This window comes from Trichomonas vaginalis, chromosome IV, assembly GCF_026262505.1.
Source record: "Trichomonas vaginalis G3 chromosome IV, whole genome shotgun sequence".
NCBI lineage: Eukaryota > Parabasalia > Trichomonadida > Trichomonadidae > Trichomonas > Trichomonas vaginalis.
Window position 1 is genome coordinate 27,454,915 of NC_067206.1, and position 25,636 is coordinate 27,480,550.

Genomic DNA, 25,636 nt, shown 5'->3' on the forward strand with positions numbered 1-25,636 from the left:
TAAAGAACAATTTTTTGCATTTCGGATTGAAATTATAGGTGAATAAAACTGTGCGAACAATATATTTCCAAAACTTGTATTAATTCTCTCATTCAAGAAAAGAAATGATTCTAATTTAGGATTTAATTTTTTCCCATTAACGGTAGAAAAGCTAAAATCGTATGTAATATTGCTATAGTTTGAATTTTCAATGAAATCGTGTAGGTTTTGAAGTTCTTCTAATGTCTCAAAACTTGTTTTTTCAATTGTAATATTAATATAATTCTTAAGATAAGAATATACATGTGAATGTTCGCAAGGATGTGAAACATTGCATTCACTAAAGTCTTCTTCATTTGAATGAAGAGCTACACGAAAAAAAATCACAAAAATCATCAAACATTGTCACTTTTCAATAATATGACAAATCAAAAATCGGATCTGCTAGCACTTTATACGAGAATGTTGATATGAAACAATATTAGAAATAGTTTTTAAGGCTGAATATATATTCTGAAGGGAATAATCGCTAACCCTCGGATTTCATATGTAAACTATTGAATTTTTCGCAAAAAAAACTAATCCAAAAAAAAAATTATGTCGATTCCACCACCGCCTCCACCACCGCCACCGCCGCCACCACCACCGTCATCTTCAAATCGTCCGAAGATGGCGACAAATGCGAGATTCCAAGCTATGATGGATAATGCTCCAGAAGCCTCTTCTGATTTCGGATCACCTTCATCATACGGCGGATCTGCTCCACCCCCACCACCTCCACCACCAGCCGGTGGCGCAGGTGGCGCTGATATGGTTAATCCTGTAATTGTTCCAGGCATGGATCAATCAATGGACAAGCCATGGACCTTAGAGCAGATGGAAGAGGCAGCTAAAACTCAAAGATGGACTCTTGCTTCTGATAGTGGATTTTATCATTACCTCAAAGATTTCTCTGACAGAATTTTCCAAAAAACACGCGATACACAAAGAGAGCTAGAAGGACTTATTTCTGCAGTTGATGCTGCTGAAACACAGCTTAACAATGCTTACGGTTCTTTAGATGTTCTCTGTCTTAATCAATTTGTCGAACGTCGTATTGAAGGAACAGATGTCAATGCAGAAATTCCACAAGCTCAGGAACAAGAAGAGCAAAAACTTACACCACAAGAAGCCCTTCGTCAAATTGTTATGCCAAAATACATCTCAGCTTTCTCCAAAGCATCATCATTCGTCAAATCCAATCCAGTTAACCTCGAGTGCTCACATCCACTCTTAAGCGTTCCATTCATCAAGCCTGTCGAGCCTGTTACAATGGATGCCACCCCTGGCGCAACAACACCATCACCAGAGGGAGGCGAGCAGCCTGCAGAAGCACCAGCTGAAGGATATCCAGAAGCTGGCCAGCCAGAATCTACAACAGAAACACCAGAAGCCGGTGTTGTTGAAACATCTACAACACAGAACCTCTTCGACGAATCAGAGACAAAGACAACTGGAGAATCAGAGCCAGCTCCAAAGCGCGAACTTACAGAAACAGAGAAAGCTCTCTTCGGAGATGATGAATCTCCAATTGAAGCTACTCCTGTCGAAAGGAAGCCAGCCAAGCCAACACTCTCCATCTTCGATGTTACAGACGATACAAAGCCAGCTCCGAAACAGAAGAAGCCTTCATTATTCGACCAACTTACCGAGGAAAAGCCAGAGAACGATGCCGCCGAAGGATTGTTCGCTGCTCCAGAGTCCAGTGGCTCGAAGAAGAAGACCACAAACGCTTTCGACCTATTCGGAGAAGCTCCAGCCCCAAAGAAGAGCAAGAAGAAGACAATTTCCCTCTTCGACGACCTGAACGAAGGAGGAAGTTCCTCCAAGGGCGGCTCCTCAATTTTCGGAGAGCCAACTGAAGCACCAAGAACAAAACGCCGTGGTCGAAAGAAAGCATCACTTTTCGATCAATCATTATTCGAAACCACCGAAACTCCCGCGGAATTCAAGACAGAGCAGCCATCATTTAAACCATCATTGTTTGGAGACGAAGAGCCAAAGACATCTGCTCCAAAGAAGAAGCGTTCTTCCGCAGCGTCATCGCTATTCGGAGAGGAAGTTTCCAGCTCGAAGAAGGGCGGATCTTCACTTTTCGGAGACGACGAACCAGCTGAAAAACCGAAGGAGAAGAAGTCCGGATCATCTCTGTTTGGCGAAGAAGAGCCAGCAGAGAAACCAAAGGAGAAGAAATCTTCTTCACTCTTCGGAGAAGAAGAACCAGCTCCTGCCAAGAAAGAAAAGAAATCTGGATCATCTTTGTTTGGCGAAGAAGAACCAATCACAACAAAGAAAGAAAAGAAATCCGGATCATCATTATTCGGAGAAGAAGAACCAGCTCCAGCTAAGAAAGAGAAGAAGTCCTCATCTTTGTTTGGAGATGACGAACCAATCACAACAAAGAAAGAAAAGAAATCCGGATCATCATTATTCGGAGAAGAAGAGCCAGCTCCAGCTAAGAAAGAGAAGAAGTCCTCATCTTTGTTTGGAGATGACGAACCAATTGCAACAACAACAAAGAAAGAGAAGAAATCTGGATCATCATTATTCGGAGAAGAAGAACCAATCACAACAAAGAAGGAAAAGAAATCTTCTTCATTGTTTGGAGATGATGAACCAATATTACCTGCAAAGAAAGAAAAGAAGTCTGGAGGAAGTCTGTTTGACGATGAACCAGCTAAAACAGACTCAATGTCTAAGTCAACAAGTGGATCATTATTTGCCGATGTTGATGAACCTCTTTCAAAGGCGACAAAGCCAAAGAAAGGTTCTTTGTTCGATGATGATGAACCATTGACATCAAAGCCAGCAGCGAAGAAGTCAAGCTCATTATTCGATGATGAACCATTGACATCTAAACCAGCTGCAAAGAAATCTTCTTCTTTGTTTGATGAAGATGAACCAATTAAACCAACAGAAACAAAGAAGGAAGAATCTCCTAAACCAGCCAAGAAATCATTATTTGATGATGATGAACCATTATCAACTAAACCAGCTGAACAAAAGAAAGAAGAAACACCAAAACCAGCCAAGAAATCTTTATTCGATGATGATGAACCATTAGCTTCTAAACCAGCTGAAACAAAGAAAGAGGAAACACCAAAACCAGCAAAGAAGTCATTATTTGATGATGAACCATTATCTTCTAAACCAGCTGAACAAAAGAAAGAAGAACCAAAGAAGGAAGAATCTCCAAAGCCAGCAAAGAAGTCGCTCTTCGACGAAGACGAGCCACTCGCTGCTTCACCAAAACCAGCTGAACAAAAGAAGGAAGAAACACCAAAACCAGCCAAGAAATCTTTATTCGATGATGATGAACCATTAGCTTCTAAACCAGCTGAAACAAAGAAAAAGGAAACACCAAAACCAGCCAAGAAATCTTTATTCGATGATGATGAACCATTAGCTTCTAAACCAGCTGAAACAAAGAAAAAGGAAACACCAAAACCAGCAAAGAAGTCATTATTTGATGATGAACCATTATCTTCTAAACCAGCTGAAACAAAGAAGGAAGAACCAAAGAAGGAAGAAGCACCAAAACCAGCTAAAAAGTCATTGTTCGATGATGATGAACCACTTGGAGGAGCAATTGCCCAAGAGCAAAAGAAGGAAGAACCAGTGAAACCAGTTGAACAAAAGAAGGAAGAAACACCAAAGCCAGCCAAGGGATCTTTGTTCGATGAAGATGAAACACCAAAGGCCAAACCAGCGAAGAAGTCATTATTTGATGATGAAGACAGCACACCAAAACCAGCTTCTAAATCATTGTTTGATGATGATGCAACAATCAAACCATCAAAGAAGTCATTGTTTGGCGAAGATGAACCACCAAAACCAGCACCAAAGAAGGAAGAGCCGAAGAAAGAAGAGCCCAAGAAGGAAGAAACACCAAAGCCAACCAAGAAGAATATCTCATTATTCGATGATGAGCCAGCTGAACAAAAGAAGGAAGAATCTCCAAAGCCAGCAAAGAAGTCATTGTTTGATGAAGATGAACCAAAGAAAGAAGAAACACCAAAGCCAGCCAAGAAATCTTTATTCGATGAAGATGAACAAAAACCAGCTGAAAAGAAGGAACAACCAAAGCCAAAGCCAAAGAAGTCGTTGTTCGATGATGACGAAGAAGATCAGAAGCCAAAGGCAGCTCCAAAGCCACAAGAAAAGCCAAAGCCACAAGAAACAAAGAACAGAATTTTCGAAGACACAACAATCACTCCAATTCAACCGAAATCAGAGAAAGAAAAAGTAACCAAGAAATCTTTCTTTGATGATGATGAAGATGAAACACCAAAGGCCAAGCCAGCAACATCTCCGAAGAAGGAAGAAGCTGCAAAGCCAGCACCAAAGAAGTCTTTGTTCGATGATGATGAATCACCAAAACCAAAACCAGCTAAAAAGTCACTTTTCGATGAAGAAGATGACACTCCAAAGCCAAAACCAGCCAAGAAATCATTGTTTGACGAAGACGAAGACACACCGAAGCCAAAGCCGAAGAAGTCATTGTTCGATGAAGATGAAACACCAAAGAAACCAGCACAATCTCCAAAGCAAGAAGAGAAGAAGCCAGAAGAGAAGACATCAGCGACAGGAGGAAAGAAAGTTAACTCCAAGATCGCAGCACTCGCAGGTTTAGTCAAAGGTCCAATGGCAGGAGGAATAATGGGAGGACCAAGACCAAGAAAACCAGCAGCACCAGCTGACGATGACTCAGCGGCAACAAAGACAGAGACACCAGAGGAAGGTGTAGAAGCAACATCAGGAAGAAGATTAATGAAGAAAGGACGCCGCGCTCGTACAAGAAAGGTTGAAACAGAAGAAGATGAAGAATAAATAAAAAAATTAGTTTGATCCTCTTTTTTAATTTTTTTTTTAAATTTAATTTAAAAGTGCCCTTACCACTTTCTGACATGCTCCCATAATATCAATATATCATTATTGTGATTGCAAAAAAGTATAACAGTAATAACATTAACATCGAGAGAATGCTATACTAAGAGGGAATTCATTTTGATTGCAACACTAAGAGGGAATTCATTAACATCGAGAGAATGCAATAAAACAATGATTAATATGAAAAGAAAGAGAATGCTATTAAACAATGATAAATATGAAAAGTAAAATAATGTAATAAAACAAAGAAAGATATGAAAAGAAAGAGAATTTCATAAAATAATGATAGGTGTGAAAAGAGAGTAAATATTATAAATTAATGATAAACATGAAAAGAAAGAGAATGTCATAAAATAATGATAAATATGAAGAGAAAGAGAGTTCCATAAAACAATGATAAATATGAAAAGAAAGAGAATAAATGTCATGTTAACATCAGCACCATGCTCAACTAAGAATTGGACAATTTCCATTGAATTCGCACTGATTGCAATACTAAGAGGGCATACATTAATATAGAGATAATCCAATAAAACAATGATTAATATGAAGAGAAAGAAAAATCTTTAAAATAACGATAAATATGAATAGAAAGAGATTATAAACTTTGTTGATATTTGCCCCATTAGAAATTAAATAAGATGCAACATCATAATTTCCGAAATACATACTTTCTGCAATTGAATCAAAAGTTTGGCCTAAATTTGATTTAAGGTACTCAGCAATTTCATAGTTTCGATAATCCAATGCTGTATTAATCATGTTATCAAATGATTTACCATCTTCTATCATTTGCATAAAAATGTTTTTATTTCCGCCTTGAACGGCATATTCTTCTGATTTATTAGTATATTGAGCTCCTAAATTTTTCAAGTAATTGAAACACAACTCTGATCCATATTTAATTGCACAGTCAAGTAGTGTGATATCATTAATTCTTTTATTAATATGAAGTTTTGGGAATTTACTCTTAAGTTCATCAATTTTATTCCATGCAATATAATATAAACGAGATTTTGTTGAATATAAATTCAGAATATCTTCTTTTTTCATTTCAGGCTCGAATTTTTCAAATTTGAAGCCATTATAATGCAGGAGCGTCGCTAATTTCGTATTTCCCGGTTTGCGGATGTATAAAAATGTTTTTGATATCTTTTGATAAAGTTCTGAATATAATTTAATATTTTGAAAACGAATTTCTGAAATTATATTAATTAAATGTATAACCATTTGGATAGTTATTTTGTGATTTGTAATTAATTCGATAATTTGTGAAGATGTTTGCAAAATATTTTGGGAATTGACGTCCCAAATCATTTTTGATACTTGATCTGGGCATTCAAATATTTTAATTGGCTTAAGGTTACTGTAACTACATTCATTTTCATTTTTTGGCTGCTCTGGACTTGACATGTTTTGAAAAAAAAATTGCACTTTTTGGATCTCCCTCAAAAAAAATTTCAAGAGTACACTTACCACTTTCTGACATTCTCTCAATATTTGAAGCAATATCTCAAGATAGTATGCATAATACTATACCATAATGATTAGTCAATCTGTTGTTTTAATATCGTTTTGAATTTATTATGCCAAAATATAGTACTTTGGATATCATTGTTGTAATATTTCGAAAAAATATGAGTTGAACATCGAATAATTGATTTCTGCAATATTAATATTCTTTAATCCCTAGTATATCATCGTTTCAAACTAATCACGTGGATCGATTCCGTTTCAATGATCAGATAAAGAAGAAACAATATTCTCAGATGCCACTTTTTTGGTCTAAAAATGAGTTATATTTTCTGAACGAAAACTATTAAACTACAATAAATTAATAATTCCAAAAGTCTTAGTAACAATTATTTGTCACTTTTTTATAAAATTTGACAAAATGAATCCTTATGATTATAATTGCTGCCAGAAGCTTTTGAATGAATACTTTGATGCCCCAATGACGAAGCTTCTTCGTGCTCCAGTTGATCCTGTCAAAGATCAATGTCCAAATTACTTAAATATTGTTAAAGAGCCAATGGACTTCGGAACCATGAAGAAGAAACTTAAAGCAAATCAATATGATTCAATAGATTCATTCTACAATGACATTGCGCTTATTTGTAAGAACGCAAAACTATTTAACGGCGAAACAAGTATGTTCGGAATGATTGCCAATGATATTATGGCCAAAGCAGATGCATGGAAAGCACAGAAATGCTCGTGTGTTGAAGAAGAATGGTTTTCTGCAGTTAAAAAAGGAGCAAAAGAATTACATGATCATTTGATCGATGCCCCACCAACAGTTTCATTCTATGAGCCCATAAATCTACCAGATGGTTTCACTATCGACAGCTTATCAGAAGAAAACAAAGAAAAGATCGCTCCTTTAATCAAACCTTTTAAAATAGAAGAATTAGTCGATAAATGGCCATTTATAAAGAATTCTACAAGATTAGAAGTACTTGATATAATCGAGCCACCTAAAACTCCTGAAAAACCAAAATCTAAATAAAAATTGTTAAATTATGCCTTTTTCTAAGATGAATTAATGTTTTTGATGCCATTTAATATATTTTTATATGCTATTTATGCGATTTGAAAGGAAAAAGCTTGAAACTTGCAAGAAATTCATTTAATTTCAACAATTTTCATTGTCTTAAAAAAAAAAAAAAGGTAGTGGGGCTTCCAGGCACTTCGTGCCCTCTAGCCCTGAAGATGTTTAGTATAAATGAAGTTTTTATTCGGAAAATTGTTAGTCTTCTGGTGTGAATTCGGAGGACTCTTCTTCTTCCTCCATTGCTTCTGGGAAGAAGCCTTCTTCTGGGTCGAAAACATTATATAATGTGTCGCTTTTCACAAATTATATATGTTTTCATGTTTGTCACTTTTCTATCACTTTTCAGGGAAAAAACATTTTTATTATTATATATAAATGAATTTTACAAAACCTCCGTTACCGTTCTTTGGAAATAAGAGTAAATGTAAAGATATTATATTGAGAGAACTTAAGAAACTACCGAATGGTCTAACATTTGTAGATTTGTTCGGTGGAAGTTTCTATATATCCCATTTGTGCCATACAATATTCCCAGACTCAAAGATTATATGCAATGACTTCGACAACTATATGGACCGTCTCAAACATATTCCAGACACAAACAATATATTGAAAGAGTTAAAAGAAAAGATTCAGATAGGTAAGATGGAACGTATACCATTAGATAACAAAAATATTGTGAGAGAGGTTTTGAAAAAAGCAGAATATATAGACTGGGATAGTATATCTGCTAGACTATTATATAGTGGTGCTATAAGAGTTCATGACATTGAAACACTTATGTCAAAAGTTTTATATCTCAACTATACAAATGTTTTCAAAGAGGACATAGAAAAATATATTGAGGGTATAGAGTTTGTGAGATGTCATTGGACAGAGTTGTATGAAAAATATAAAGACAAGGAAAATGTTTTCTTTATAGTGGACCGCCGTTCTATAACACATGGGATTTTCAATACCAAGTAGACTGGACTTTGAGAGACTCTTTAGAAACTTTAGACGTTTTACATAACCATCCATGCTTTTACTTTACATCCGATAAAAGTGGTTTGGAAACCGTTATGAGATGGTTAGAGGACATACATGACTATGAGTTTATATATGACAAGATAGAATATGAGAGAGGTCCTATAAACTGGAGAAAGTGTCATAACAGTTAGTATGGTTAAGTCGTGTACTGAGGCACTGCGTTCCTCCGTACGCAATACTTGTGAATTTGACACTTTACAAAACCGTTAACGTATATTTTACAACACAAACACAAACACCAACTTAACCTTAAATATTTATAAAGCCGCCAACCACTTCACCTTACTACTGTAAAAATAAACGTTCTCACTTACAAAAGTATTGCAACTCTTCCCATTGCTGTGCTTCACACAATAGTTCATATTCTTCAGTATCGCTGCTGTCGCTCCAATCGTCAGAGTCAAAGTCACTGTCAAAATAAATGTTAGTAAGTTTTGACAAAGCTAATGAAACACGTTTACCGTTTGTATCGTATGCTTGTATAAACTTTCCATTCTTCATTCCTTCATACCTTGAGATTCATATCATGACTAATACCATTAAAGTCAAAAATATTCCATGGGAACGACCAACATTGTTTTAAAGTTTAACCTTCAATTGACTGATGGTAAACAAATTCCATGCATCTCTGTCGCCATTTCTGTTAATATTTTTGCTGTCATTCATATCATCCACTTCCCCATCCGTTAACTTTTGAGGATATGCGTTAGAATAGCTGTTCTTAAATGAAGGCTTTTCACCTTTTAGCGCATAAACTCTATAACTTTCTGCATACTTTATGTTTGAACCTCCTGAGCCATCGTTGACATAAATTTTTATAGGCTTCCACCCTTTGTTCATGTTCCTGCTTCTTCCCTTAGCTCTTTTGTTCAGTAGTTCTACATCTTTATACACAGCTCCTGTCTCAGTGAATTCAACAATATTTTCATTCGTTAGCTTTACATTCAAACCCTTGTCGAGTATATTGTTCATTTCATACATATAAAAGGTTTTTATTCTATATGAAATGAGAAGCAAATCCATCTTAGCTGGTGCCGTTAATGTTCCAATTGAACCAACATCAAATGTTGACTCACGAACGACAAACAATATTGTCATAAAGAACTATAGTTCAGAGTGTTTGAAAGAAAAAGAACCAGAACTGAAATCCGTGAATTTAAACTCAGCTTCAAACGCTAACGCTACATCAGATGTTAAGTTAGAGTATCCACCACTGGACCAAATTCTTTCAAGAGAAGCCAACGACAACCCTTACACAAATGTTCAAACAAATCCTTCAGATAACGTAGACCATTACCTTCTTCAGTTATACCAAACAATTTTACTCAAAGACGATAAGAAGCTTTTGACAAATCTTATAAGTAAGAACCAAATAATTCTAACAAAGAGGACCTTGAAAATGTTATATCACGAATAACAGGGAAACAATGTGTCATTGACTATCTCGACCCTGAAATCGAATGCTGTGGTCAAACGCCACCATTCATGAAAATAGGTAAATCCGCATCATTGAAACACCAGGAACTACAGGAGTTGAGTTTAAGTATAAATATTCGAATGAATATACAAAACTTTCAACAGAATATAAACTTTGCTTGAAATATGTTTTAGTAAATTAAAGCAATTTGTAATATCTGTCCAAAACTTCTTCAACAGTATCGAACTCATCTTCATAATGCAAACCTAATCTTATTGACTTGGTGCAGTTTTCACTAACACAATATAGCGCTTTGCGCTCGGCGCCTTTGACGCCTTTTTCTGTTCTCTTGACTGACATAACTAATTCATTTGTTTCATCAAACAGCAACAACCAAAGTTCATGACCTAATACATAAACATTCATACTTTATATTTTTAGCTCTGAGTTCTCTTGTAAGCTGTTGCATTTAATATTTTCTAAAAAGTCAACTTCAACAGTCATTCGCACTGGTGCCTTCAGTTCTACAGGCTCGCCCTGAAAGTCAACAAGTCTGAATTGCATGTCTTTCAAATTATGAGGACTAATGCGAAACCCATTTACCTAAATGAGTTGCTATGACAGGAACGTTTGGAATAACATTGAATTGACTGCATACAGAAAGACTTATATTCTACTGAACCTTTACTATTAACTCCTGAAATGCCTGTGACATTAGCTATATTTAGGACCAATGTACAAACAATTACCATAACATACGTATGGAACAGATTCATCTCAATCGTTTTGTCAACACTTTTCAAAGGAAATGTCATATGTATGCACCCAGAAGCAATTGAACTCTATGACTCATTCGTGTTTCTTAAACTCCTTTGCATAACTGAACTTCAAAACTCCTGCCAATAAGTTTAACATTCATTAAGTTTTCTTCGTTCTCCTTGTTATTGTAGTATTTATGAGCGCATTTAACACTCCAGCTAATGTTTCCATTTATATTCTACATTATTGTGAAATCTTATTTCATGCTTCTTTCCATCTATTTCAAACTCCATGAAATCTGTTTCATCTGTTATGACAAAAGTTGCGATAGTATTGAAGTCAACAACTCTGAAAGCAAGTGCTTCATTCTGTAGACCTAAGTTTGTTTGAAGCTTTACTGTCCCGTATTCGTTTGGGTCTGTACTTTGCAAATAGAACAACATTTTATTCTCATTAAAATATGACTATTGCTGCATATGCGTATGAAACAAATGAAGCAAGAAGAGCACATGAACTAGTAAACGAAAACAACTTTAACCATTGAAGGCAATGATTTAGTCATTGACGATGGAAAAACTAAAAAAGTCATTGATTTCGATTACTTTTAACACTTATGACCCATTCATTACAACAAGCAAAGTTCCTATTATAAATGATGAACGGTGCAATATATAAATTCTTACAGTAGATGCCTCATTAGTGAAAGTATTAAATGTTCTCATTGAATTGTTAAAGAGCTTTCGATTTGACGACAACATTAAATGCCTAAAGAATTTAGTCATGAATGAGAAACAAATTCTCGGCGTTGCTGGTAGCAGTAATGATGTACACCTTATGACATTAGAATATTATAACGAACATAAAGATGAACTGAAAGGAGAGAAGGGTGACACCGGACCTCAAGGAATACAAGGACCTCAAGGAATACAAGGAATACAAGGAATACAAGACCTCAAGGCGAAAACGGTTTGGATGGAAAGGATGGAAAGGATGGAAAAACTGCTAAATCATGGATATGGGACCTTATAAATACTGGTTTAACAGCTGCTTCATATGGAGTTCTTCAATACCAAATCGGAAAGATATGGGCGGTACTTGGTGAAGAAGTTTTAAATGACGTTAAAAATGCTTTGAACTTCATTTCAAATGGTTCGGATACTATTAAAACTTTATCTGGTTGGATGCAAGAAACAAGGAGTCAAATAGATACTGTAAGACGTATAGCAAACAATGCACGTACGGGATTGGATACTTTACGACAAGCACAAAATACACTAAAGGAAGCAAATGATATTCTTGGCTCAGTATCAGACATGCATGAAGATTGGCTTAAAGGTATTGACAAATCTTTAAAAAATCACAGTCAGTCTATTGCTGACTACAAGAAAAGTATAGATTTTTTACATAGTGCTATGGACGTACATGATGGAAGCATAAGGAACTTACTTAATGCTAACAATAACTTACCAGGAACTATTAAAGCATTTATAAAGTCCTTTGTAAAACCTGGTGCTCTAACATTTAGGTCTTTGAGAGCAAGAGCATTGAAGTCAAGAGATGCAGAAAACTCCAACAGAACCTACAGAAGGAACTGAAACAACAGAAACTCCAAAAGAACCACCAAAACCAACAGCTAATGAAATATTGTTCGAATATTTTCCAAGGTACTCTGTTCTCATTGCATACATTCAAGAAATACTTAAGAAAGCAGACTTGACTTTAGGAGATGATGAAAGTTCTGTATATCTTTCGTTCCAGTTTCAAATAGCAGAACTTTTGAGACAGATATGTTTAATGTATGACAACATCTCTGATTTCACAAGATATGATGACGACCATGACCCCGAACACGGTGAAGAAGAAGTTTTACAAACATCCATTAAGACAGGAAAGGTTTTAACTCAAAGTCTCATTATTGACACCAAAGATGGCGAAGTGGACGTTCTTCAAGAGCTGAAGAAAAATACTTCTTCGGGAGGTGGTGGTAGGCATGAACTTGAAATAAATGAGATAGAAGAGAAATTAGCCGAAAAAGCAGATAAAGAACATAAACACAATATCTCCGATATAAATGAACTTCAAGCTACATTAAATAGTAAAGCAGATAAAAATGAACTTGACGCAATGAACAAAGTTTTGAAATCTCAAAACACAACATCTCCGATATAAATGAACTTCAAGCTACATTAAATAGTAAAGCGGACAAGAACCATGTTCATTATATAACTTCAGACGAACAGATTATAACGGACTACCATGGATATTAACACGAAGTGATGAAGCGAAGACAAAAAATGTTAATGAAAGAAGATATAAATACATTCGTGCTAAAGGTTATGACATAAGCTGTACTGTACAGTATGATGTAGCTAAAGCACCAGAAGCATTTGGTTATACCGGTGAAATTTATGCCTCTACTTTCAATGTTAACGGTGTATTAGTTGAACCAAGATTTATGTTAAGAGTTAAGGCAAAAATAACGTTTGAAGATGCTATTAAAAGTAAAGCTGACAAAGTTGAACTCGAAGCAATGAACAAAGTTTTGAAATCTCATAAACACAACATCTCCGATATAAATGAACTTCAAGCTACATTAGACAGTAAAGCCGACAAGAACCATACACATAAATCCTTCACTACTGTTAGAGCAGACGACATAATATTGAACTTTGACCTTGGTTCAAGTGCACCATTAGAAAATCCAAGTACAAGCGTAAAAGATACTCTTAACAATTTAGATAACAGTTGCAGGAATATCGAAGATCATGCCAGAAACTTTGAAGCATATGAACTACCAGCAATGTTAGATAAGAAAGCAGATAAAACTTATGTGGATGCAGAACTAACAAAGAAATTTTCGAAACCAGATACAATGACATTTACAACAGAAATTATAAATGGTGAACCAGCAACTCCATTTTGAATTTGTTAGAGGTCTTCAACCAGATACTTTTGAATTTTTCTTGGATAATTCTATTGAACTAACATTACATTATAAAAGTGGAACAAATGCAACATTTCATCCGGGAGATACATTCCAAATGGTATTTAATGACATAAGTTCTTTAGAATATGTTTATAGAGTATGAGCATATATGATTTAATATATCCTATAGGAGCTGTTTATACGTCTATGAATCCAATAAATCCAAACACTTTATTTGGTGGTAGATGGTATGAAATAGTTGACAGTTTTCCATTCTTACACTAATACGCAGTCAATGAAGATGGAGGTTCAAAGAAAAATAGGTATTGAAAACCTTCCTTCACATATGCATAGGTTCAGTGGAAGAACATCTGTGGAAGGAAACCATTCACATTCAATAACAAAAAGAGGTTATAACAAATCTTGCAGCGGGTTCGGATAGACAGGGAATGCATAGATATGAATTTCAACTGACCCAGTAGATTCAAGCACAGGTATTTTCTGTGGAACTGCAGGAAATCATACACATGTTGTAGCTGGTATTACAGACCCAGCAGGTAATGGAAAAGATTATATGCCTCCTTATATAACAATGCACGCTTGGATACGAGTTGGTTAAAATCTTTAACTTTACATAAATGAGCTTGAAAGAAGTATTCGAACAACATCCATGGAGGTCATTTAAGAAGTTCAATGAAGCTGCAAAGAGTCGGGGATTTACTAACAGAGCTGAAGTGAAAAGGTTCTTTGACAAAAATGTTGTACATCAAACAAAAATAAACCCTTACGACTACTTTTACCAATTTACTCCAACACTCCTGACGCATACCAATTTGACACTCTCATTCAAAGCAGAAAAGGAGGACATAAACCATTCCTCATCTTCATAATGTTAACACTCGTAAAGCATATGCATATCCAATGAAAAATAAAGGAACTCGTGAAGTGTTAAGAGTTTTACAAAAGTTTTGTAGCAGAACATAGCCCAAGTATTTTAACATCAGACCAAGACGGTGCATACCTCAGCAACGAAATCACAGAATTTCTCATTAAGCATAACATAACTCACTACACTACTGAAGACCATAACCATAACATACTCGGTATCATTAACCGCTTCATAAGAACGCTCAGAGATTTAAATCAAGAGCGAGACTTTACCGAAGAAACAATGAAACATTTCATCGAAGTTTACAATTCCTCAACACATTCTACAACAGGACATACACCAAATTCAATGACACAACAACAAGAAGAAAAGTATATACAAAAGAAACTAAGTCAAACACAAAATATCAGAAATTCAAAACAATTTACCCTCATTCCTGGTACAAAAGTTCGTGTAGTTCTTGACGACAAACCGTTGACAAAGAAACGTTTAAGGTTAAGTCGAAATTATTATATCGTAGACTCTACGCAAGGTAATGGATATCTTATAAAAGCTGCTGACGACTCCATAGCATTTTACCCTCGTCATAAATTAGTCGAAAGTAGTAATGGCAAACTTGCTGAAACCATTGACGAAGCAAAGCGAGGAGTGGTTATTGAAATACTTGACTACAACATAAACGATGACACTTATAAAGTAAGATATGAAGGAGGCGTTGAAGATGTTATACCATCTAAGAACTTGAGAGAATCTAAACCAACTCATCTGGGACCATTAGAGCGGGAGTACTGGAAAGATAAAAACATGCCAGAAAGAATAAGAAAATTCTTCTAAACTTTTTCGTTGGATGTAAATCAGACATGAATGAGAACAGTCATGATATTATTAATGTTTTCATAAATTTACACCAAAAATAATGTTTAGGTGAAGAGGTGAGAATCTCACCCGTTTTCTCACCTGTTTTCTCACCCTCTTGAATTTTCATGAAAACAATTTATTTTTAAAACAATATATTTTTTTTTATTTTATTTGAAATGTACGCTGAGTTTGTTGGAGAAGACCGTTGGGAAACTTGTTTGTTAGATGAGAAATATGAAATTCACTGTTGTGAGTTATTTGAAGTCAGAAACAAAAAGACAAAAAGAGTTTTAAGCGAATGGGAGCGAAATGACGGATATGCTGATATGAAGATGGGTGGAAAACACTATCTTAAACATGTTGTCATTGCAACTCATTTTATACTGAATCCTAACAATTTACCTTTTGTAGACCATATAAACCATATAAGAAACGACAATAGACTTGAAAACTTACGTTGGGTCACTTATTCTGAAAACAATAAGAACAAAGGTAAATTTAGAGATATTGTATTCGAATTTGTCGACGAACTAGAAGATGAAACAATTGAAATTACAGACTATGGCAAGCATACGTTTGAGTTTTACTACTATAGCGAAGAACAAGACTCTTTCTACTTTTATACCGGCGTAAACTATAGGAAATTACAAGTATATTTTACTAAGGCGGGCTATGCTTATGTAAACACTAGAGATACAGATGGAAAATACGTTCGAATACTTCTTAACAAATTCAAGAAGTATAGATCCAAGGTGATGTGATTTTTGCATCCCTGGGATGGACGATACACCCAAAGTGTCACCTTTTTGGGATAACATGAATTTTAAATATCATGAGAGTTCTGCAAACCATATGCACAATATCTATTCAGCCTGACTCTTGTATATATGAGTTAGACTTTTAAATATTGTGCTTGGGGCGATATAAGCATTTCCGAGATTACCATCGTGCTCTATAGTATGCTACTTCTCCCTGGTTCTAGCTCAGTTCCAAGGATATTGGCGTTCAAGGATTTGGCAAGGTCCTTCCGAAGTCTCTCATTCGATGAGAGATTTCGGAAGAATCTTGCCTTAAAGTACTCAAACTCTTGTTCTTTTGTTCCTAAATAGTGAGAAAAGTTATTTGACAGCTTAAGGTAGAGATTATCCGAGGTCCCTCATTTGATGAGAGGCCTCGGATAATCTCTGCCTTAAAATTGTACACTTGTAGTCCATGAGAGTGTAAGTATACATTGATAGGACAGCTTTCTTCTGAAGTCTTAGATTTGATGAGAACCTCAGAAGAAAACTGTCCTATTTTATAGTAAAAGGAGTTTCAGGAGCTCCAAAGCTCCCTTTCGTAAGGATTAGGAGCTTTGGAGCTCCTGGTTCGTAGATGTGTTTCGCATCTTTCATCAGCAAAGGACATTTACCATCTGGGACTCTGTTGATGGAGACTCAGGAGCTCCAAAGCTCCCTTTAGTAAGGATTAGAAGTTTTGAAGCTCCTGGTTCGTAGACGTGTTTCGCATCTTTCATCAGAAGAGGCCCAAATGGTAAATAGCCTCTGCTGATGAGCTTCAGGAGCTCCAAGGCTCCCTCTCGTAACGATTAGGAGCTTTGTAGCTCCTGAAGGTAAGGTAGGATTGCTCTGATCTCTAATCAGTAGATGCCATGCCTCATTATGAACTCTACTGACAAGAGATCAAGAGCTCCAAGGACTCCCTTTTGAGTTAGTGGCGTTCTCACCATTTAGTAGGATTGCTGATCCTACTAATGAAGTGATCACTTAGTATACGTTTTGAATAAATTGAATTTTTTTTAGAATTTAGTATTTTTTATAGACATCACATGTATATTATAAATACATAAATATATTCTTTAATTCAAAAAATTCAATTCGGTTTTGGGATGGGTATCCCAGCCCCAAGTATTCAATTTTATTCAATTTTTTAAGAATTTTGGGTTGGGATGCCCAGACCAAAACAAGCTTTATATTTTGATGTGTAGATACGTATGTGTGCATCATTGTTGTGTTATATATTATGTTTTTAATGAAAAAAAAATCTGATTCAAAAAAAATTATCACTAATTAGTTGATAATATAAAGAAAAAATAGATAAATTGTATGTTTTGAGAGTATTTATCCACATTCACTCATATGAATTTCATTAAATAGTGTCTTTTTACTCCAAAATTTATTTTGAATTATTGAAATCAAAGAAAAAAAATTAGAAAAATTTCTCGAAATTTTTATTTTCAAAAAAAATTTGGATTTTATATTGAAAACTGACACTGGGAGGACGATAGGGCTGGGATTGGAGATACCCCGCTCACTTGGGAAAAATACGGATCTATATCAAGAAGCTATATGGCATACCATTTTAAAACAATATATTTTACATATATTAAATGCTTCAGGTTGAAAGAATATGGTGGAGCCAAAAGTGGCTCGACCTCAAAACAAACATTTTATGAGCTTACAAAGGGTGTTATGAATGAATTCAGCAACATACATCCTGACCTCGTTCATTTTGTTGCTAAATTCAGTAAAAATAATGTTTAGGTGAAGAGGTGAGATGTCACCCGTTTTCTCACCTCTTTTCTCACCTCATGAATTTTCATGAATTTTATATATTAATGTTTTGTCATGATTTCATCGTAAATGTTTTGTCAAGACTTCTTCGTAAATGTTTTGTCAAACATGAACGTATATGTTTTGTCATGATTTCATCGTAAATGTTTTGTCGAAACTTCTTCTTCGTAATGAGCGTAAATGACCCAAAAATAATGTTTAGGTGAAGTGGTGACATCTCACCTGTTTTCTCACCTCTTTTCTCACCTCATGAATTTTCCCGAAATAAAAAATAAAGTTAGTTTTATTTTTATTTATTTTTTTATTTTGTATGTAAAGATATGATTTCAACAATCGGCACAACAACAATTCAAGCTGCGAACGGCGGGACTCTGTCCACAACAGCACCAAACTCGTTAGTCATGAATCCAACGTCAATGTTAGTAGAGATGAAAAACTTCATTCCTTCTTCATATACTTTTGAAACAAAAATCCAGAAGATAAAGCAAGAACTTTTAACAAGTAATTTAGACTGTAGTGCGAAAGATGAAACAAATGAACAGTATCTTTATGAAATGCAGGACATTATTGACCATTTACCTAAACTACCTGAAATTCAGCATCAAAAACTCACTATTCCCGAATTTGACGAAATTGAAGTGAAACCAACTGACTCAGTAGAAATAAAGAAGTTCATACGTAAAGTAAATTATGAATTCCTTGGTTTTCATTGCAACCATAAAGTTATGGACAAAGATTGCGACATGGTATATAAGAATGTTTCTGACATATATAAATCTGAAGAATTTAAGACCTACGACAACTTTGTTTCGTTAGTTGCAGAATGTGTTTGGGAAATAAGAGATAAAGATAGAAGAGGTAAGGTATGGAATGAACAGATAAGACCCGCTATGTTTGAGTTAAAGAAAACCATTGACGCCTTAGTTGTTTTAGCAGGTAAGGTTTCAGAATATAACGCAAAAATGAACCCGCAATGTTCTAAATGTAAAGCAGCAATGAGGAAATATAACTACTCCGTCAAAGAGATAGAACGTATGAGAAACGACTATGCAGACTTAAAGAAAGAAGCAGAGAAACCAGCAGAAGATAAAATGGATATGTTAGAATTTCTGAACAAAAACTATCCAACAGCAGAAGATTTCCTTCTATCTGACGTCAAGAAGAAATATAAAGAGACTTTCGGCATTGTTAAAACATTCGATGTACTAAAAGAAGAAATAGAAGCTACGAAACTGTTTAAGATTTCAAATATACATCGTACAATTCATGTAAAACGCTTATAAAATAACAGGTGAAAAAACAGGTGAGATGTCACCACTTCACCTAAACATTATTTTTGGGTCATTTACGCTCATTACGAAGAAGAAGTTTCGACAAAACATTTACGATGAAATCATGACAAAACATATACGTTCATGTTTGACAAAACATTTACGAAGAAGTCTTGACAAAACATTTACGATGAAATCATGACAAAACATTAATATATAAAATTCATGAAAATTCATGAGGTGAGAAAAGAGGTGAGAAAACGGGTGACATCTCACCTCTTCACCTAAATTATATTTTAGGTCAAAGCTTCCACGAGAGAAAAGATTCCTCATTCGCTAAGGATTCCAAAAATGAAAAAATCATTGATTTCGGCTGAGAAAAAACAGCAAAACCCTTCTTCCACGGGAACAAAGAAATAAAGAAGAAATAAAGTAAATTTTTTATTTATTCCCGTGGAAGATAGAGCACTTTTATGACACTTTTTATTCACGACAAACAAGACAAATAAAGAAAATAAGAAAATACGGCGCTGTCGCGGTTCGAACCACAGACCCTGACCCCTCCATAACACCACCTTAGACCACTGTGCTACGTAGCCTGTCGACATAAGATTTTATAAATTGCATATTTGACGTAATTTATTTCCATCTGGCTTCCCACTGCATAAGATATTCATACGTGTTTGTAAGACATTCATTAAACTTTTTCTATTGCATCTAATCTTGCGTTATTTTTTTTCAATAACTTGTCTGTATTCTTCATCATCTCCAGCAGTGTTTGGGTCTTCACGTTTTAAAATATTCATTGTTAACCAATTTTTTATCTACAAATTTTATTAGTGTTTGATTCACTTCGTTATGATAACGGTCATATTCTTCAATACGTAAGTGAAGACAAAATGCGTCGTACCTTCAATCTTAAAGCTTAAAGAACTTTCAACACAGTTTTGAGGGTCTGTCAGTGCGTCAATGAGATAGTATTCGAAGTCAGTCAATAATCTTTTTAAAGTCATTTCATACAGGATAAAATTTAATGTTGTGAAGAAATAGTGTTTAACACAGAAAAATAAAGTTAGTTTTATTTTTATTTATTTTTTTTATCCGGAATGTAAAGACAGATATGTCAACATTAGAGAACACAACAACTGCTATCGTTCATGAAGCCATAAATGAAGAATACGAATACATACAGTATAACAAACAATTGAGACTCATTCGTTCAGTCAAAGATGATATGTATCAAATGCAAAGTATAATGAACGCTCTTCGTTCTACAAAGCAAGCATATCATTGGTTTGAAAACCAACAGGCAAAAGAACTTTTAGAAGAATTTCCTCATATGATTGCTTCCCTCGGAAAACCGAGGGAAGAGATTCCGTACGAAAATCGCAAGAATTTGGCACCTGGTTTGAAAGGTTATTATGTTCATAGACTTTTAGTAAATGCTGTAGCAATGTGGGCTTCACCTCGTTATGCTTGTTATATTTTCATGATGTTAGATGAACTATATAAAGCAGAACGTGGAGAGATGGAAAAGAAACTTCAAGCAAAAGATGAAGTCATTGAATCCAAAGACAAAAGCATACAGAAAAGAATACCACGTTCAGTACCAAAAGGAAAGGAAAAGAGTTATAAGTATATGATATATACTGAAGAGTTGGAGAAAGAAGATAAAGATATGGTTATGTTGCATTTAGTCAGAAGAAACAACAAGAGCTTTTATGACCTTGCTAAGATTTACAAATCTGACAGAAACTGGTTCTATCGTGAAAACTTACCGATTTCAATGACACCGAATGAGCAAATAAAAGAAATTGTCAAAAATACTCTTCCTCAAACACACTATGACATCAAAGGTTGCACAATACTTACCTTCAAAGAAGACTTACCATTACTGAAGGAAAAAATAACAGAATATTTCGACAACTTCAAAGAGGAAGAATGAAGTCACGACAACATTAACGAAGAAGTCACGACAACATTAACGAAGAGAGAATGAGGTGAAAAAACAGGTGAGATTCTCACCTCTTCACCAAAAATATATTTTTGGTTAAATAGCTTCAGGGTCAATTTCTTCAACCATTTCACTTCCTTCGTCAATGTCAATAGAAGCTTCTTCAACCTTTGGTAAGAACTTTTGTATAACATCTTTGTTCGTTATTGTCTTCAGAGATGAAGGATAATATTTCACATTTATTTCACCCTTCTTATATTCTTTCTGTTCGGAAAGATTTAAAGCAATACTGAAGAAGTCAACGTTAGAGTTCTTTATGACAGTATAGTGTGTATCTTTGACATTCACGAAGAAACCCTTTTGTTTCAAAACTACTGCTAACTCTTGTGAAGTATAACGTTTGCGGTCAATGACGATAGCTAATGGTCTGACATACTGACCAAACTTAGATTCTTTCACAAACTTCTTGTTAAAGATAACATTAACGTTTGCAGAACCATTGAACTCATTCTTGATGGCAGTAGCGAGAGCATTGTATGAAAAGAACTTGCAATCTTGCATGTGTTTCATTAAAATAAAAATATTAAATTATTTTGAAAAATAACTTAAAAAAATGTAATCTAATTTTTCAAAAAATATTTTTTATCCGATAGAAAAGATGACAGAAAAATTAACTTTTTACATAGCGCCAGACCCTTCTTGCCCACATCTTTTTAAGCCACAATATATAGTCATAGAACTAAATAGAGAAAGCGAAATTCTACAAATAGAAGAAAGCGAAATTCTACAAACAGAAGAAACATATAGAGACCTAGATAACGAAACTGGATATGCACTATTCTGGTTAGATTGTCCTTATGAAATGTATGAAAAAAAGGCTTTATATGAAGAATATAGAAAATATTGTCATGAAAACAATATAAGACCAAGCTCTAGAGAAAAATTCTATGCTGGTATAAAACATCTTTTCGAAGTTCGGAATGGCAAATATAGAAAGAAATAATTTTTCTAAGTTTATTTTTTCAAAAAATATTTTTTTATTTCCTACTAAAGATGTATCGGAAGTTGTCTAAGTTAGAACACTCGGAAATAAAACAACTTCTTACAGAAGCTAATATAGATGTTGCAAAGCATTACGCAACAAACAAAAAAGCACTCGCTGACATCCTCAATGACTATAATGGTGCAATAAGTTATGATAGAATTCATGAGTTCATAAAGCCGCAACGCGGCGAGGACGAAGTCCATGCAAGAGCATTTCCTTTAAATGACATTGCTATTGACTTATATCATAGACGTTCAGTACCTCATGAAGTAAGAAGAGAAATGTTTGACATAACAAATGCAAACGTTGGTGAAACAAGAAGAGCTGTACCACATGAAGTAAGAAGAGAAATGTTTGACATAACAAATGCAAACGTTGGTGAAACACGAAAGAGAGATGACACACTGAAACAACAGAGAAGAGAGATGTTTAAAAGTGCTATAGAACAAGTTCGCAAAGCTAACGATGTCATTCGTTCCATTGACGACAAACCAAAAGAAGGTGAGAGATGGTTAAAGAAAGATGAAGAGAATAGGAAGAGAAATGTGAAGTCAGGCAATAGACTCATTGACTTTAACATCGAAGCTTTAGATGAACCAAACAGAGACTACTTACACAAACATTTTGGTAAGGTTTTCATGAGACTCTTAGAGAAAATTAAAATAAACTCCCAACAGAGATGGATGGTATGTTATAAACTTGGTGGAAAGTATGAATGTTCTACGTTAAACCTCAATAATATTGGAACATTACTACATCAGCTCTTGAAGGAGAACTTTATATCAGAGATAGAAGCAAATGCCGCAGGTATTGTTGAAATGCACTATGACTTCTTCTTGACAAACATAAAGAATCTTACCGAAATAAAGATGTATGATTTAACAGAATATGAAGGCTTAACGATGTCAGATGTAAAGAAAGGCAAACCAAAAAAGAGACCATATAGAGATGAAAGCACACTGACAAATGACCAGAAAGCCATTTTGGAAGCTCTTAAGCAAACAGGAAACCCAGCACTTATAGAAAGCTTTTGGAAAGATAATGGTGAAAAGAAGTTTTATAAGAAGAGAAGCGGTCAGTTCTGGAAGTATCTTTGCACATTACCTATAAATCTTGAACGCTACCAAATCTTCAATGAACTGAACAAAAGAACTGCAACACTTATGACAGAGGACAATTGTTTCGTTTATGCTTGCATTCAGGCTGGAGTAAATGAAGAAACTATTGACCACATGAGAGAAGTCATTCGTGTTAGAGACTTTCCTCAAAGTAAAGTACAAGAAATTTCTGACGCAACAGGTATATCATTTAATGTTACCATTGGTTATTTCAATGACTCAAGACATAATGAAATAAAGAGATATATACCAAAAGAATGCGAAACTGTTAGAACTATTGACTTACTTCTTGTTGAAGACCACTACATGCTAAATGAAAGATTACCAATGACAACATACTTCATTCGAAACTATAAAGAAATTCTCAAAGCTTGTGGTGGAATGAACATTGAGAAACAGATGAAGATTTATACAAAGAGAGAAGATAAATATGTAGTTCGTTATGATAGAACAACACCGTTATGGGATGTTATGAAAACATTGTGGGAGTGCAAATATTTCGAACCTATTTCTTATGGAGAACTTTTCACATATACTACTGACTTATATAAACAGAACCTTGCACCATTTAAAGATTTGACATATGCTCCAAAGTATTGTGTACAACTGAAGAAGAAAGCAGAGTCAAAAGAAGTAAATAAAGCTAAATGTAAATTCATACCTGAGCACGTTTTCTTTGCTGACTTTGAGTGTAGTACGGATGGCTTTCATAAAGCTTTTAACATCTGTTATGACAGTGAAGATGGTTCAGTTAGTGAAAGCATTTGGGGTCAAAACTGTGCAACAGAATTTTTGGAAAGACTTCCTGACAAGAGTTTAATATATTTTCACAACCTCAGTTATGACATAAACTTCATCTTAAGACACATGACAGAAGTGAAAGGAACTCCCATCATTAAAGGTTCACGAACAATGCAAATAACTGGCTTATATAAAGGACGGGCAATTATTATAAAAGACTCTTACAGTGTTATAAATAAGAAGCTTAAACTATTTCCTGCTATGTTTAACTTACAAACAGGACCGAAAGAAGTATTTCCATATAACTACTACAGCAGTGTTTTGTTAGCAAATGACAACAGAACTGGTGTCATTTCTGAAGCATGTAAGTTTATCCATGATGCAGATACATTTATGAAGAACATAGATTCCATCAAAGGTTGCAGAATAGATGAAAACCACTTCGACTTAGAAAAATATAGCACGTTTTACTGCAAACAAGATGTAAGAATTTTAAGAGAAGGTTTTGTAAAGTTCCGCAATGACTTATTGAAAGAGTTTGATTTAAACGTTTATGACTACGTTAGTATTTGTTCTATTGCTAACAAATTGTTTGAGAACAGAGTATACTTCCCGAATGGAAATCTTTATGACCTCTCAAATAAACCAAGAGAATTTATTTCGAGATGCATTCAAGGTGGAAGATGTATGTTGTCAGATAACATGAAACAAAAGAGCAAAAAGAAACTCATTGCTGACTTCGACACTGTTTCATTATATCCTTCAGCTATAGCAAGATTGTATACTTTAGAAGGAATTCCAAAAGTATTGAAGGATGAGATGCTAAGCACAGAGTATCTCATGAGACATTTATTCGATGATGACCAAAAGGAACCCATTGGTGAAAAGTTTATGTCTGGCTTCTTTGTTCTCATTAAGATAACAGAGATTGGTATACCCAGACACTTTCATTTAATAGTTTGCGACCCTGAACTAAATCCAGAACTTAACGTTCCAAGAAGTTCAAACACTTGCTGTCTCATGTATGTTGACCATATAACATTACAAGACCTCATAAAATATCAAGGTGTCAAATGTGAAGTGTTGCAAGGATACTATTACGATGGAAACAGAGATATGAGAATAAGAGATGAAGTAAAGAAGTTGTTTGAGTTAAGGTTAAAGTATAAGAAAGAAGGAAACCCCTTACAAGAAATTATAAAACTCATTCTGAACAGCATTTATGGCAAAACTATTCTATCTCCTATTGAGTCAAAAATAACCATAGTAAATGACAAAGATGCTATAAGATATGCTATAAGAAATTACAACCATATAGTGAAGTTCGAAGGTTTGGATGGTTCAGATAAAACTATTTTCAAGCTAACGAAAAGCATTTGCAGACACTTTAACTTCTGTCCACTTGGTGTTAATATTCTGTCTATGTCAAAACGTATTATGAATGAAGTATTCTGTACTGCAGAGGACATGGGACTTCAAATCTTTTACCAGGATACCGACAGTATGCACTTATATAATGAAGACATCCCAAAGCTTGCAGCAGAGTTTAAGAAGAGATATGGTCGCGAACTTATAGGAAAGAACCTTGGTCAAT

The 25,636-nt window shown here is 34.7% G+C and overlaps 8 protein-coding genes and 1 pseudogene across 9 annotated transcripts, besides 7 other annotated features; 7 read left to right on the forward strand and 2 right to left on the reverse strand.

Annotated features, from left to right (window-relative positions):
- Positions 1 to 564: 564 nt before the first annotated feature.
- On the forward strand, positions 565 to 4,868 carry TVAGG3_0178670 (structural constituent of nuclear pore; the record flags this gene model as incomplete). The annotated part of the gene is made up of 1 exon (XM_001317742.2): positions 577 to 4,848. The coding sequence occupies one exon, from the start codon at positions 577 to 579 to the stop codon at positions 4,846 to 4,848; it is 4,272 nt and encodes a 1,423-aa protein (XP_001317777.1).
- A 31-nt stretch (positions 4,869 to 4,899) lies between these two features.
- Positions 4,900 to 4,931: a mobile genetic element.
- Positions 4,900 to 4,931: a terminal%2Cinverted (terminal inverted repeat of tvBac_53III transposon ID:TVAGG3_0178680).
- A 1,439-nt stretch (positions 4,932 to 6,370) lies between these two features.
- Positions 6,371 to 6,401: a mobile genetic element.
- Positions 6,371 to 6,401: a terminal%2Cinverted (terminal inverted repeat of tvBac_53III transposon ID:TVAGG3_0178690).
- Positions 6,402 to 6,802: 401 nt separating this feature from the next.
- Positions 6,803 to 7,435, forward strand: TVAGG3_0178700 (acetylation-dependent protein binding; the record flags this gene model as incomplete). The annotated part of the gene is made up of 1 exon (XM_001317741.1): positions 6,803 to 7,417. One exon carries the CDS (start codon positions 6,803 to 6,805, stop codon positions 7,415 to 7,417), a length of 615 nt encoding a protein of 204 aa, XP_001317776.1.
- A 1,181-nt stretch (positions 7,436 to 8,616) lies between these two features.
- Positions 8,617 to 9,001: a terminal%2Cinverted (terminal inverted repeat of Maverick-1C transposon ID:TVAGG3_0178710).
- Positions 8,617 to 14,447: a mobile genetic element.
- On the reverse strand, positions 9,071 to 9,472 carry TVAGG3_0178720 (uncharacterized protein; the record flags this gene model as incomplete). The annotated part of the gene is made up of 1 exon (XM_001317740.1): positions 9,071 to 9,472. The coding sequence occupies one exon, from the start codon at positions 9,470 to 9,472 to the stop codon at positions 9,071 to 9,073; it is 402 nt and encodes a 133-aa protein (XP_001317775.1).
- On the forward strand, positions 11,849 to 12,262 carry TVAGG3_0178730 (organellar and viral DNA polymerase type B; the record flags this gene model as incomplete). The annotated part of the gene is made up of 1 exon (XM_051225541.1): positions 11,849 to 12,262. The coding sequence occupies one exon, from the start codon at positions 11,849 to 11,851 to the stop codon at positions 12,260 to 12,262; it is 414 nt and encodes a 137-aa protein (XP_051110527.1).
- TVAGG3_0178740 lies at positions 12,792 to 13,741 on the forward strand (annotated as a pseudogene). Its single transcript has one exon. A coding segment is annotated over exon 1 (950 nt).
- A 317-nt stretch (positions 14,448 to 14,764) lies between the features above and the next one.
- On the forward strand, positions 14,765 to 15,316 carry TVAGG3_0178750 (integrase core domain containing protein family; the record flags this gene model as incomplete). Its single annotated transcript, XM_051225542.1, has 1 exon — positions 14,765 to 15,316. One exon carries the CDS (start codon positions 14,765 to 14,767, stop codon positions 15,314 to 15,316), a length of 552 nt encoding a protein of 183 aa, XP_051110528.1.
- Positions 15,317 to 16,080: 764 nt separating this feature from the next.
- Positions 16,081 to 17,676: a mobile genetic element.
- Positions 17,677 to 18,233: 557 nt separating this feature from the next.
- On the forward strand, positions 18,234 to 19,196 carry TVAGG3_0178770 (organellar and viral DNA polymerase type B; the record flags this gene model as incomplete). Its single annotated transcript, XM_001317739.1, has 1 exon — positions 18,234 to 19,196. The coding sequence occupies one exon, from the start codon at positions 18,234 to 18,236 to the stop codon at positions 19,194 to 19,196; it is 963 nt and encodes a 320-aa protein (XP_001317774.1).
- Positions 19,197 to 20,304: 1,108 nt separating this feature from the next.
- On the forward strand, positions 20,305 to 21,129 carry TVAGG3_0178780 (KilA, N-terminal/APSES-type HTH, DNA-binding family; the record flags this gene model as incomplete). Its single annotated transcript, XM_051225543.1, has 1 exon — positions 20,305 to 21,129. One exon carries the CDS (start codon positions 20,305 to 20,307, stop codon positions 21,127 to 21,129), a length of 825 nt encoding a protein of 274 aa, XP_051110529.1.
- Positions 21,130 to 21,234: 105 nt separating this feature from the next.
- TVAGG3_0178790 (uncharacterized protein) lies at positions 21,235 to 21,648 on the reverse strand (the record flags this gene model as incomplete). Its single annotated transcript, XM_051225544.1, has 1 exon — positions 21,235 to 21,648. A coding segment is annotated over one exon (414 nt), but the record flags the coding sequence as incomplete, so codon positions are not given.
- Between the last annotated feature and the right edge of the window lie 3,988 nt (positions 21,649 to 25,636).